General features: G+C 38.5%; 1 protein-coding gene and 1 long non-coding RNA gene across 10 annotated transcripts in view; one reads left to right on the top strand and one right to left on the bottom strand.

The window, feature by feature from the left end:
- Positions 1-14,670, top strand: part of KNTC1 (kinetochore associated 1) — a 70,636-nt gene that overhangs the window by 44,884 nt on the left and 11,082 nt on the right. For 5 of the 6 annotated variants that reach the window (XM_086347529.1, XM_086347527.1, XM_086347526.1 and 2 more), the window contains 12 exons: positions 597-713; positions 1,826-1,935; positions 3,277-3,484; positions 4,866-4,955; positions 6,889-7,060; positions 7,147-7,205; positions 7,336-7,552; positions 8,734-8,807; positions 9,865-10,075; positions 10,218-10,327; positions 12,650-12,696; positions 14,079-14,157. In XM_086347529.1, coding sequence (XP_086203655.1) covers positions 597-713; positions 1,826-1,935; positions 3,277-3,484; positions 4,866-4,955; positions 6,889-7,060; positions 7,147-7,205; positions 7,336-7,552; positions 8,734-8,807; positions 9,865-10,075; positions 10,218-10,327; positions 12,650-12,696; positions 14,079-14,157 — 1,494 coding nt within the window. The remainder of the gene's footprint in view (positions 1-596; positions 714-1,825; positions 1,936-3,276; positions 3,485-4,865; positions 4,956-6,888; positions 7,061-7,146; positions 7,206-7,335; positions 7,553-8,733; positions 8,808-9,864; positions 10,076-10,217; positions 10,328-12,649; positions 12,697-14,078; positions 14,158-14,670) is intronic. The other variant, XM_086347531.1, reaches the window with a different exon arrangement.
- LOC147355376 (uncharacterized) overlaps positions 1-14,670 on the bottom strand; it is a 63,899-nt gene that overhangs the window by 38,525 nt on the left and 10,704 nt on the right. For 3 of the 4 annotated variants that reach the window (XR_015144454.1, XR_015144457.1, XR_015144456.1), the window contains exon 2: positions 7,483-7,607. This is a non-coding gene — a long non-coding RNA (uncharacterized LOC147355376). Of the gene's footprint in view, positions 1-2,477; positions 3,434-7,482; positions 7,608-14,670 lie in introns of those variants that run through there. The other variant, XR_015144455.1, reaches the window with a different exon arrangement.

Raw genomic sequence — 14,670 nt, 5'->3', positions numbered from 1 at the left:
AAAGATTTAGCGAAAGAAATAAAACTGGTTTGCCACCAGATTTTCAAGATTTAGCAGAAGAAGCATCAAGCTAACTCACATGGTTTCTATTAGCTTTTCCCTAACTAGTGACACACCAGAGATTGCATATGCAGGTCCTAAGCATTGCTCAACCCAGGGAATTGTATTTTTTTTTCTTAAATCTGTATGCAGCCACAGAACCTCACTGCATATTCTTACTCTAGTGTATTTGAAACCTTAAATTCACGGGCCAGTTCTTTTTCAAAGGACAAGTTTAATGGATGCGAAACTTGTCTTTAATATTTGTTTTAAAATTTGCCCTTTGTGGCAATTTTACTTGTAGGATAGCTCAAATTGGGCCTTTTCTTATGAAAGAAATCCAGACTAAATTTATGGCATCACACTAAAAGCCAAATCACTGAAGTAATTATTACCTAAGTGTAAGTAATGATGGTTTACAAAGCAACATGTAACATTCCAACTGTTACCATAAAGAAAGACTGAAGATTATGGTTTTTATTGTTGAGTTCTGCATAAAAAAGCATTAAAACATTGTCTATTTGCAACTGAATTTTAGTTCTATTTTAACTTTTTAGGCAATATCTCTGGTGGGCTCTCAGTTGGCCAGTCTCTGTCAGGAAACAGAAACGAAGTTTAAGTTCTGTGAACTCAGTACTGATGCCCGGTGGGGTATTCGTCTTAGTAAACTTGGTGTGAGTATTCTTCAAGTGCTGTGAAGTTTCATCCATTCTGATAATTACCCAGTTGAAAAATGTGAAACAAAGGACTCGTTGTCCTTTCCTTTTGGAGAGGTTGCTCATACTCGTGCTCAGTGACTTTAGTTGTGTCCAAGTCTTTCGCAACCCCATGGACCATAGCCCACCAGGCTCCTCTCCTCTGTCCATGGGATTTTTCCAGCAAGAATACTGGAGTGGGTTGCCATGCCCTTCTCCAGGGGATCTTCCCCACCCAGGGACTGAGCCCATGTCTCCTGCTTTGCAGTCCGATTCTTTACCAGTGAGCCACCAGGGAAGCCCGTTGGAGAGGTTATATGTAAATATAAACTGTGGCACATAAGTTTTAGGTAAATAAAGTACCCTCATTTTCAATCTCAAAGCAATAAGGACCTTTTGCCTCATTTTCATTTTGCTCTATTTTTAAGTAAATTAGAAGCTTGATATTTCATCTACTAAGCCTTCTCATTAGGAATGTATCTAGTATTAATTGACATTTAAAGCTATTCCAGGCCTGCCCTTTAACCTCATACTTTATTGTGTGTTGGTAGGTTAAAGATAATATAGGTAAATGTAAATACAGGTATACTAAGCTTCAGCAACTCCTCCCAGGGAGTAGTAAGTGGCCCTTGTTTTTCAATTTGCAAAAACAAAATCCTGTTTTCTTTACTATGAATGTAAAGCATTTTATTTTATTTGCAGATAGTTGGCTTCTCAGGAATGAAACCACTGTAGAATGTATTTTGAATATGTATTTTGAAGCCTCATTCCTATTCCAGAATGGGACTGTTTGTTGCCAACTGCCATACTTTAGTGATGAATTGCCAGGGGTTAGTATGACTGAGATTTTGCACCTGAAATTTCAGAGTGATGCTCAACTTGAACACAGCTAAAGTCACTGAGCACGAGCATGAGCAGCCTCTCCGAAAGGAAAGGACAATGAGTCCTTTGTTTCCAATGTAAAAGTTGAAGGAGCTATAGAAAAATGTTTCTCTATAAAAGTGGACAGTGAAAGGGCACGGCACGATGGTACCCTTGTTCTGATACATTTCAGTTTAGCAGGTTTTTTCTTTTGCTCTTTTTATTTCCAGATTTCTTTCCAGCCAGTTTTCAGGCAACATTTTCTCACCAAGAACGACCTCATCAAAGCTCTCGTAAAGAATATAGATATGGACACAAGCATCATTCTGGAATATTGCAGGTAATTCTTTAAATCTCAATGGTATTTTTGCTATTAGCGTAACAAACTGGTAATCCTAATGAAAGAACACAGTGATTAACAATGATTATGACACATGACCCATGACTTATGATGTTTTCTTTTGCTCAACCCCACACTGAGTAAATCCAAACCAGATTAAATTCTCTTATATATCACCTTTTAAATTCACTGTTTAGTGTTTTCGCAGCTTGCCTCATGATAAGCATCACCTAGGGCCCTTAGTTAAAAATATAGATTCCTGGGTCCCTCTGTTGGTTCTGATTCAGCTGATCTGAGGCCCAGGAATCTGGTCTTAATATGTGTTCCAGAATCCAGACCATTTACATGATCAGAGAAGCTTGGGATATTCTTCCAAGCGAGTAAACTTCTGTATCAGATCAACTTAGGGGCTCAAAGTAATCTTAAAATTGGTGGAAAGTATGATTTAGGGAGAATTTTTTTTTAAAATAACTTAAAAAATCTAAGACTAAATGTTATTTATAGATACAGTTTAGTGTAATGAGAACAGTCAAACGATTTGTAATTTACATTTGAGTTTTATCTGTCTGATAAATTTAGGTACTAAATCTGTTGGCTTATTATTAGTTTCAAAGTGGTTTTCCACACATCATCTCATTTCATTTTTATTGTATATTATCACCAATTTATGTATGAGTGAACATACCCCTCTCAGGTGCCCTGCGCAGGGTTAGATAATAAGTGATCATTTCTAAAATACCACGGATGCCGTAACCCTCACCCAGTTTGTGACAGGTGAGTGGAATCTTGAGTTCTTGATAGTGAGACTGCTGAGCGCCCTTCCTCACCAGACAGGGATCTAGTTCTTTGTCCTTGTGGATGGTGGGGAGTATTGTCCCCGGCTGTCACCATCCTGGACTTGCAAGTCAGGAACTGGAGGCTACTCATAGCTCTGAGGAGCTCTGATTTACCTGTACTCCGATGTAACGAAACTCGGCCATTCTTGTTTGGACTGCTGCAAAGCCAGAACGAGGTACACACACTCCCTCTTCTTTTTAAACTGAAACTGGGAGATTTTTGCCTGTTGTTTTCTGGTATTGACCTCTTTTGTGAAATTTAAAGAGCTCTAATTTTGTCAGGCTCATTTCACCATCTTTATGCTCACATGGTGTTGGTGATTTTTCTTTGGTTGACAGTGACTCTTTTGCCTCAGGCAGCCCCACTGAATAAATTTAGATGACCTTTAGAATTTCAGGGAATGACTTTAAAATTGTTGTATGTAAACCTGAGTTTTCTGCGAGAAGCTCTGTCTAGAAAGATGTGCATTCTGGGAGATTCATGTGTAACTGAATACTATTTCAGCACGTTTCAGCTGGATGCTGATGCGGCCCTTCAGCTGTTCATTGAAACACTCCTCCACAACACGAATGCCAGCCAGAGCCAGGGAGACGTGAGCACAGGATCCACAAAGCAGCAGCGTTCCAAACTCCTGGCCAAAGCCCTCGAAATGGTTCCTTTACTGACGAGCACAAAAGATTTGGTCATCAGTCTTAGTGGAATACTGCATAAGGTAGATGAATGGTGAAATGAATGCATCGGGTCATTTCAAACAGCCCTCCTACTCTTAACTAATCAGATATATATGGTAACCAATTGGAAAAGTAAGTCCTATATTTTTTTGTAAAGTATTTTCAGAAAATTTTAGATTTCTGTATTCTTATTATAATTTAATATAGCACTTTTCCTTTTTCCCCCCCCAAAATAAAAATAGCCATTTTTTCCAGACTTTTAAAAATAGCACACATTCTTTGAAAAAAATCAAACTACAGAGAAGGGTATAAATCAAAAAGTAAATTTCCCTATAATCCCACTCCTATAGATAAAAAGTTAATAGTTCAGTAGATATCTTAGATCTTAGACTAAATATACTATCCTTTTACTCTCTTTTTCTCATTTAACATATTTTACATGTCAATAAATAGACATCTCTCCCATTTTTGGTAGATAATGTATTTATTATTCCACTATGTGGATGAAACATCCTGTGTTTAACCAGGCTTTTATGAATGGACTTTTACATTGTTTGCAAATTTTAATTACTCTAAGTTGTTACAAGGAATATCTTCATACACACATATTTGTGCTCTTGTCTTTTGTTTTTTTTTTTTTTTAGGGGCTCTTCTGAGAATTGGAACTTTGAGGTCAGGGGGTAGTTTGATGGGGGAATGAAGGTGGATGGATGGGGAAATAAAATCATGCCTACAAGAAATACTTCAGTTAAAGTTTTGTCTGTAATTCAGCCAAAAATAATATAGGCTAGCTCAAAATTTATAGGTACTATAGAAATCATCTTCTCACTTTGTTCAGTGTTATTATTCATGTGAATTTAGTTGCCATTTAAATTGTTTTTTTTAAGTAATGGTATGTGGGCAGAAACGGAACAAAGGAAATATTTCCTTTCTTTTTATAAGCATATATAGATACCACCCAGCTAGTTTTTGTAGCTTGTATGTGATTATAGCTGGAATGAAGTCCTTTGAAAAGGTTTTACTTGGAGGCCCACACTTTTAATTATGTCATTTCCAAAAAAAAGGTCGGTTTTATTCTGTTCTAATTTTCTCATCGTAAAAGACAGAAATAGAATTTTAATTTAAAAATCTTATAAAATTGTAAAATTTTGATATGTTTATTTTTCTAGGTTTTTAGTCCCTTAAGAACATTTTTCTTTATTCAACCAACTTTGCCTCATTTCCAGATGTTTTAAAGCACATGTGTTTATTCTAAGAGTTGATTTTAGAGATAAGAAAATGTTAGTTCATTTTTTAAAAGAATAATCTAATACGGTAATGCACTGAGGTGTTATATTTGTAATCTGTGCCAATGAACATAACTAGCAACATCAACCAGCCTGGCAACATCTTCAGTTTTGATGTATTTTTGTTTTTATGCAGTTGGATCCCTATGACTATGAGATGATTGAAGTCGTCTTGAAAGTCATAGAAAGAGCTGATGAGAAGATAACCAACATTAATATTAATCAGGTATAACAAATATATCATAGATTTTAAAGTTATGTTTTTAATTTAGATCATTTTTAAAAATTAATGTTATTTAGTGTCTTTCTGAACTGTTCTCTGAGCTCCCTTGAAACTGTACATTTTTTTTTTTTACTCTATTTCCTTTTCTTTAAAGGGATACAGAGTAAAAAGAGTTTTTTATTCTCCATGTTTTATCTTATTTTATTTTTTGGCCACGCCTCTGGCATGTAGGATCTTAGTTCCCCAACCTGGAATTGACTCTGCACCCCTTGCATTGGAAGTCCAGAGTCTAGTACAAAGTCTTAACCACCAGAGAAGTCCCCTCTCCATGTTCTATCTTAATCCAGTTTTTGTCCTACTGAGGCAATTTAAAACTCGCCAAAAGTACAAAGCCACTAAAAGACTGATATAGAAGAATTAAGGCAAAAATATTTGTCATCTGGCAAAAAAATCCCAAAGCGTGTAAGACCCAGAATCAGATTTAGCTTTCTATATTAGGTAGGTCCTGGACTCAATTCTATTTGAGTTCTTGCAGTAGCTTACTGGGCTTCCTCCCTGGTGACTCAGATGGTAAAGAATCTGCCTGCAGTGCAGGAGACCCAGGTTCAGTCCCTGAGTTGGGAAGATTCTCTGGAGAAGGGAATGGCTACGCACTCTAGCATTCTTGCCTGGAGAGACCCATGGACAGAGGAGCCCGAGAGCTACAGTTCCCGGGGTCTCAGAGTGGGACACGACTGAGCAACTAACACTTTTTAGTAACTTCCTATTCTTTTACATATTTTGGTCATGGGAGCTTATATATTTTCTTAAATTAGCTTTTAAAAATCAAAAGAAAATGGGTTGATTTAAAAAGTAGTACAAGCCCCAAGGATTTCCCAGGCATTCCAGTGGTTAGGATGCAGCACTTTCACTGCCAGGGTTCAATTCCTGGTTGGGGAGCTAAGATCCTACAAGCCTTTGCTGCTGCTGCTGCTGCGTTGCTTCAGTCGTGTCCGACTCTGTGCGACCCCATAGACGGCAGCCCACCAGGCTCCCCCGTCCCTGGGATTCTCCAGGCAAGAACACTGGAGTGGGTTGCCATTTCCTTCTCCAATGCATGAGAGTGAAAAGTGAAAGTGAAGTCGCTCAGTCGTGTCCGACTCTTCACGACCCCATGGACTGCAGCCCACCAGGCTCCTCTGTCCATGGGATTTTCCAGGCAAGGGTACTGGAGTGGGGTGCCATTGCCTTCTCTGTACAAGCCTTTAGGTATAGCCAAAAAAAAAAAGTTATATGAGCCCCAAAAATATAAGATATAAATTTAAAAGAAGATGCATGTGTGCACAGTTGCTCAGTCGTGTCCAACTTTTTGTGACCCCATGTAGTATAACCCACCAGGCTCCTCTGTCCTTGGGATTTTTCAGGCAAGAATACTAGAGTGGTTTACCATTTCCTTCTCCAGCAGATTTTCCTGACCCAGGGATCAAACCCGTGTCTCCTGCATTATCAGGCACATTCCTTATCACTGAGCCACCTGGGAAGCTACAGAAGCCCTAAGAGAGGACATAGAGGATTCATTTTAGATCTACTGCCTATGTACTTAAAGTGAAATCGAGTATTTTTTTTTTTTTTTTGAAATCGAGTATTTTTAAGATACATCTAAAACTATTTGAAGAGAGTATAGAGAACTTCGAACTCTAGAGTATAAGACATCCCACCAGCAACAGTGTTGCTGTGGTTTAATTTCCAGTGGAAATTAGTGTAATTTCTTTAATAATCACAAAATTTATGGTTTAGAAGACTAGTATAATAGTTTTAAAGGTAAAACTACAAAAGGTTTTGATCATCTTTATGAGGAGAGACTGTCCCAGGAATCCTGTGATGGTATAGAATTAGACATAAAATGCTTAACGATTAGTTTAATCTCACAGGGAAAAACCTTTTTATTTTAATACAGGCACTAAGTCTTCTGAAACACTTGAAGTCATACAGAAGAATTTCTCCCCCAGTGGACCTAGAACATCAGTATATGTTGGAGCACGTCATAACTTTGCCATCAGCTGCCCAAACCAGACTGCCTTTTCACCTAATATTCTTTGGCACAGCACAGAGCTTCTGGAAAATTCTCTGTATGTTCATTAACCTCTTTTGAATTGTCCTGAATAGCCAAAACCTTTTCCATAGGTAAATCATACAATCTTTGTTTCCTTTCCAGCTACAGAACTCAGTGAAGAATCCTTCCCAACCTTGCTCTTAGTTTCCAAATTAATGAAGGTAATGGGTTACAACCGTGAAAGTCGTATCTTTGTTCTGTGATTCTTTCAGCCCCTCTGCAGAAAAATTTATGTAAAGCCCATAAAAGTGAGCATATAAGTCAGTCATATAACTTTTCCCTTCTTTGAAGTTCTCTTTGGACACTCTGTATGTGTCTACAGCCAAACACGTTTTTGAAAAAAAGCTGAAGCCCAAGCTCCTGCAGTTAACACAGGGTAAATCCTCAACACTGATTAACAAGGAGATAGCCAAGATCACGCAAACCATCGAATCCTACCTGTTGTCCATAGTTAACCCAGAGTGGGCCGTAGCCATCGCCATCAGTCTTGCCCAGGATGTCCCAGAAGGTATGGATTCTTCTTTTAATTGAGCTTCAAATGGTTGGCTGTGTTGTTTTCGTAACTTGTTAAAAAAAAAAAAAAAATGATGCTCCTTTCATTTCCTTCTGTTTCTTTTAAGGAGAAGAAGTATGATAGCTTAGAAATGTATGGGACTCCACTGGCAGTCCAATGGTTAAGATTCCATGCTTCCAGTGCAGTGGGAGGAGTTCGGTCCCTGGTCAGGGAGTTAAGATCCCACATACATGTTGCATGGCATGGCTAAAAAACTTTTTTTTATAAAAGTAAAGAAATATATTTGCCCCCCTGTCCTCACTTGTAGCACTGTCATATGTTAAAGAGGCACCAGTGAGGGGACTTCCCTGGTGGTCCAGTGGCTCGGACTGTGCTCCCAGTGGCAGGGGGTCTGGGTTCAATCCCTGGTCAAGGAACTAAGAGCCCACATGCTGCAACTAAGAGTTCAAACGCCACAACTAAAGATTCTGCCTGCCACAAGTAAGACTTGGAGCAGCTAAATAAATACATTAAAAAAGAAGAGGCACCAGTGAACTAAGTAAGATGCAGTGTTGCTTGCTTGGCGCTCAGTGCCAGAGGCACTGCCTAACTTGAGTATAAACTCATACTCTCTCATGTCTAATCATACGTACTTTCTGTAACGAAACCTTAGACACTGTCTCATGGTCAAACAGGTATACAAACACTTAAATAACTTATGAGTTATATAACACTTATATAAACTTGCCGTGTTTTCAGTTGTAACAAAAGTTGAAAATAAGTAATTTTTCTAAATGCTCATTTGTCAAAAACTGGTTAAAAAAAATAAAGGGTATTCATAGAATAGAGTACTGTGTAGGTGATTTGGAAAGATATCCGAGATATATATTCAGTGAGAACAACAGATTATGCTCCATATATGATCTTATCCCATTTGGGATAAAACACTTGTACACACGTGTGCACACTTGCACACAGAGAACTTCTGGAGGAATGTAGAGGTCTAGGGAATGGGAATAGAAGCTGCAGAGATGGCCCTCTGTGGACTGTGCTTCCTGCTTTGTCTCCTGTCCTGCTTAAATTGTTTTTTTACAGTGAGTATGCCTTCCTGTTGTTTTAAAACTGGCTAATTTGACTAAAATACATTGTCTTGAAAGGATTATGATTTCTTTTAAGTCTTTTCTTTATCTCTTTAGGTTCCTTCAAGATGTCCAGTTTGAAATTCTGCCTATATTTAGCTGAGAGGTGGCTTCAGAATATTCCATCTCAGGTGAGTCTGAACTGTAAGATGGGAGGCTCCTCTTTCTTTCTTTCTTAAATTGAAGTATAGCTGATTTACAATATTAGTTTCAGGTGTACAACATACCGATTCAAAATTTTCATAGGTTATACTCCGTTCATAGTTATTATAAAATATTGGTCTGTATTCCCTGTGCTGTACAGTGTATTCTTGCAGCTTATTTACTTTATTCATGGTAGTTCATGCCTCTTATTCTTGTACCCCTCCCAGCTTTCCTCTCCCTACTGGTAAGCACTAGTTGGTTTTCTCTATCTGTGAGTCTATTCCTGTTTTGCATATATACTCATGTGTATTTTTTAGATTCCACAGATAAGTGATGACATCATACAATATTTGTCTTTCTCTGTCTGACTTATTTACTAAGCATAGTACCCTACAGGTCTGTCCATGTTGCTGCAAATGGCAAAACTTCATTCTTTCTATGGCTAAGTATATTCCTTTATATATATATATGTATACCTCCAGTACTCTTGCCTGGAAAATACACACACACACATCACACACTGTATCTTCTATAGCTGTTTATCTCTCAGTGGACACTTAGGTTGCTTGTATATCTTTGCTATTATAAATAATGCTGTTACGAGCATTAGGGTGCAGGCTCTGCTTTTTTTTTTTTAAGGTTCACATTTCTATTTCTTTTTTAAAACTTATTTTTAATTGGACGATACTTGCTTTACAACACGGTGTTGGTTCCTGCTGTACCACAGTGAGAATCAGCCATAAGCATACATATATCCCCTCCTTCTTGAACCTCCCTCCCCTGCCCTCATCTCACCTCTCTGGGTTGTCAGAGTCCACTTTCTTTTTAATTTAAGTTGTGCTCTCTAGCATCCCTTTTCAGCCCACCCTGGTGATAGATATTTTCAAGGGTTGGGGACCTAAACTGGAGAAAGAAAATGAGGCTTGGTGTAGATTACTAAGGTTGTAACTAAGGCAGGAAGGGACCTTGATTGATAAAGATAGATTCTTAGTCTCACTGAAGATTTAGAAAACAAGTTTCTGTTTGCTTGGAATTTTTTAAAAGGATGAGACACGTGAAAAAGCTGAAGCTCTGCTGAAGAAGCTTCATGTTCAGTACCGGCGATCAGGCACGGAAGCTGTGCTCATAGCCCACAAGCTGAACACTGCTGAGTATTTAAGAGTGATCGGAAAACCAGTCCATCTCATTGTCAGTCTGTACGAACATCCCAGCATAAACCAAAGAATTCAGAATTCATGTGGGAAAGATTATCCTGGTGAGGGCAAAACTCTTTTTGTATCTTTCCATCCAAGGAGAATTATCCTTTTGATTCCCTGGTATCTTGCATTGAAAACTTGGGGTTCTTTTTTTAATTCTTTTTTTTTTCTTTTTTTAATTCTTTATCTTAAATATCTTAGATATTCACACAGCTGCTAAAGAAATAGCTGAAGTCAATGAAATTAATTTGGAAAAAGTCTGGGACATGTTGTTGGAAAAATGGCTGTGCCCGTCCGCCAAACCTGATGAAGTAAGTGCTTGCTTTGATGGTGTCTGTTGTTGAGTATGAGCCAGTGGCGTCTTCTCAAAGAAGAGGGTGATTATTTGTCTCGCCATGATATGACTTCTCATTAGAAGCACAGGCTCTTAGAAGAAGGAACATTTGAGCATTTTAATACCTCTGTTATCTGATGAGTTTTAATGAAGTTGTTTACTTTTTCTTTTCCTTTAAATATTATTTTGCAGCTAGTCTGTCTTTTCTTTTTTCACTTGCCAGTACTTTTTTAATTGAAATATAGTTGATACATTCTTCCTTTTAATTGATGGTTTCAGATGAACTGTTATATAATAGAAGTGGCCTATGCTTAGACTTTATGGTCATATGATTATTTTTTATTTAGAAACAAGTTTAAAGGTACAGAAAAGTTGGAAGAATAGTACAAAAGAATTAGCTGTGTATCCTCCACCCAGATCTGTCAGTTTTTAAACATTTTGCCACATCTGCTTCGTCATTCTCCCTATAATATGTTTACCCATAACATTTTTCCGAACCCTCTGAGAGTAAATTCCATGTGTCATGCCCCTTTACCCTTAATAATTAGGTGTGTAATTCAAAGAGCAAAGATTTTTCTCTCATTGAACCACAGTATAATTATAAAAATCAGACACGATTTTGATAGAGTATTGATAAAATACATATATGTATATGTTTGTATACTTGAATTTATGGTCCATGTTACAGTTTAACCAGTTGTGCCAATGATGTTCTTTATAGTAATTTTCTCCCCTGAGACCAGGATCTAATCCTGGGTTATGTGTTGTATTTGTCATGTCTGTAATTTCTTTTACTCTAGAACAGTTCCACAACTTTTCTGTCTTTCATGACACTGACATTTTTGAACAGTTCAGGCTTGTTATTTTGTCAGCGGCCCCTCCCCTTGGGCTTTTCTGTGTTCTCATGATAAGACTGGAGTTTTGCATTTGGGGCAGTATGTTACCTGGGTGATAGGGTGTCCTTCCCAGGGTATGAGGTTTAGAGGCACATGATGCCTCTTTGCCCAAATAGAGGATGTGAATTTAGATAACTTGGTTACACTGTTGTTTATTTCTCTCAGACACAGTTACTATATTTCCTTTTGTAATTACTAAGGGAGCTGTTTTGAAACAGTGTAATATCCTGCTCTTCTCCACATTCCTCCCTGCACCACCCATAGCCCTTACTTCTTTTGTATTGATGATTCTTACTTGACTCTTACCTGTGCTGAGACTTTGTCTTTTTTGGAGGGTGCAGACTTTCTGGTTTGCAAAATGTCTCATTCTGGATTTATGTTTCTGATGTTTCTCATGATTAGATTCAAGTTATGGATTTTTAGCAATAATATTCTGTAGGTGATATGTTCTCTTCAGTGTATCACGTAAGGAGACACATAATGTCAGTTTTTTAGAAATAATATTAGCATCTAAATTTGTGATGGGATTCAGCATTCCAAATGCAAAATTCTCTGCACCGTTTCTTCTCAGTTTTCAGGGAGAACTTACTTAAGGAGATTCTGTAATTCTTCTGTTCACCTAGGCAGGTATCCTTAGAAAAAAATGTATTTGTAAACAAATAGTATAACTGATGTGACATTAGCTTTTCAACTCATGGTTTTTATATCACTTGTAATTCAATTTAATAAGTATTTTTTAAGTGTTTACCAAGAGCAAGGACCATGTATCAGTGGAAACAGAAGAATCTATGGTTGACACTCAAACCCCCATGTTTTAACTTAATGCATAAATCTGGAACACTAAACTGAAATCCCTGTGAGACTAGAAACTGTATTTATACACGTAATGCACCTAATGCATTTCTGTGTAAGTCCCCATAAATATATACTGAATTAATGGACAACTCATACAATTCACAGTCCTTTCCTTTTAAAAGTTACCCAATGAATGTAAACTCCAGGAGGACAGGAATATTTCTTTTGTTCACTCAGGGAACCCATGTTCCCAGAATTATGCCTGGTGCATGGTAAGCACTCAGTATGTATTTGTTGACCGAATGAATTTGAGTAAACCCATTTTTAAAGCAAGAATCTTCTCATAAAGTGATGAATTACACTAATTTCTTATCTGTAAATGTAATTGTTTTATAAGTCTTTTTTTTTTCTTTGTTGTCACCAAACATGGAGGTGCTGGGAGTTGAACCCCAGGCCTTGTGCACACTAAGCATGCACTCTGCCACTGTACCACCCCTCCTGTAAATACAGTTTTGCATGTTGGACTTTTTCATTTAATAGACTTTCATAATCTTATGTAATCAATCAATTTTCTTCTGTTTTTAACTTGTTTATCCACTTTTTCAAAGACACCATCAGAATTGTTTGAACTTCAAGAAGATGAAACACTACGAAGGTATTCTTCCTTTACTTATATTTGTCTACACCCTGTTGCCCAATAGGAATCTTACCAATGATTTTAAAACCAGTGGTTTTAAAAAAGGCTTTCTTAGTATAACTTGGATCAGAACCTCTGAGAAGAATCAGTTCACTGACACAGGACTATGAGTGTGTTTAAATATCTCCAGTCAAATAAATAAGAAACAACCAAGATCCAGGGTTTCTGAATCCTCTGTGAGTTCGTACATTTAGCAGAGAATGTACTGTGAGCAAAGGAAAACTCTTGTGTAGCCAGGACTCTGACCCCAGACTTGGATGTGTTCTCTGTCCCTGTCAAGCTAGGCTGGTTCAGATATGGGCCACCAGGATTCCTTTTTCACGTCTAACCTAAGACAGACCCAGAAAGGCACACTGGTGTCACGTACTATAAGTCTGGTTGGTAATGGCTTGCTCTCTTGAGCAGACTTATCGGTGCTCAAATCAGAAAACATGGTAATCCGTTAATGACGCTTGGCTTAGGCATGGGAGAGGGAGTGGTGGCATGCATGCCAGCTTCTTGCCGTTTTGGTGTAGGCCAGAAGTGTCAATGGTCGGGTCGCTCATGAAGCTCTACACCCCACATCAGCCGTGGAGATCCTATAGTAAGAGAGGGTATAGGAAGATAAACCCCAGAAAAGGATTTCTCCTGATCTGGGCAGAACTGGTCTAGTACCCCCTCCAGGCTCTCCTTCCCTCTGGGCACTCCCTCGTCTTTGCTTAGTCCTTCAAGAGCAAGAACACCTTTGAGCAAGAGGAAGCTCCTGGAGCATCTGACCAAAGCAGCCAACACGGAAAGGCTTAGGGGGAATAGTTCATAGAGAAAACTTCCAAGATGGAGATCCCAGAGAGTAATTCATGGCAATTTCATAACTTCCTGTCTTTTCCCACTAGAATCTCTATCCCTTTTTCCTCCAATTTGCCTGATCCATCTTGCCCTTCTCTTGGGGGCTGGGGGGAAGGCAGGCAGTCTGCCCTGCGTCCCGAGGTTAAAACGTGCCACTAACAAGGTCCTGTGAATTAAAACACAAGTTTCCATGTATAGTGGTGTTCAGTGTACTTTGCAGCTATGGTTTGTATTAATTTCTTAACCAGAGAGATTTAAACTATCAGAGGTTGCTTAGCCATTTCCTAGATGAGAAGAGTGAGGCCTATCTTTTGTGTCTTTATTATCTTCTTTAGCTGTGAAGGAACCCAAGAACAGATTAAGCATCCTTTAAAGAGGAAAGTAAACAGTGGCCTTGACCCATAGCCCTTCAGGCCTTTGTTTGGGCTGTCTGATGCTGTTTTTTTATGGATAATAAAGCAAGTCTCTAATCAGTCACTAAGTTAAAATCTAAATGTAATAAAATATTTTTTCAGAGTCCTGTATCTCCTTCTGTCTCGTCCAGTTGATTATAGTTCAAGAATGCTGTTCATCTTTGCAACATCAGCCACAACCGTAAGCTCTAAAAATTTGGTCAGAACTCATTTTTGTATCTCATATTTCAGCTTAACATTTTTTCCCTGCATATTTACTATTGACAGATGACTAAGATAATGCTTTCTCTGTACTTTCTCGAACTATGTCTTACTCTGTAGATGAGGTTTGTAGTGTCTGCTGAGCTCCATTTAGTGCTGGCTGCAGAAACATCCTATTTTGCAAACTGAGTGGTGCAAGCTTTGGCAGTTCCCACGGGTTATCCATGTTCACTGTCCTAACACCCTGGTCCAGTGTTAGTCATTCAGTAGTGTCCAATTCTTTGCAATTCCATGGACTGCAGCCCACCAGGCTCCTCTGTCCATGAGATTTCCCAGGGTAGAATACTGGAGTGGGTTGCCATTTCCTTCTCCAGGGGATCTTCCTGACCCAGGGATCGAACCCAGGTCTCCCGCATTGCAGACACTTTACTGTCAGAGCCACCAGGGAAGCCCCCAGTCACATTCCTAATACCAGGGACCCCCAGCCAGCAGG

Source organism: Bos grunniens, chromosome 17, assembly GCF_055505025.1.
Source record: "Bos grunniens cultivar Pamir isolate PY7600 chromosome 17, Bosgru_T2T1.0, whole genome shotgun sequence".
In the NCBI taxonomy this organism is placed as follows: Eukaryota; Metazoa; Chordata; class Mammalia; order Artiodactyla; family Bovidae; genus Bos; species Bos grunniens.
The sequence above is the reverse complement of the archived record's forward strand: the minus strand, read 5'-3'. Positions and strand labels throughout refer to the sequence as shown.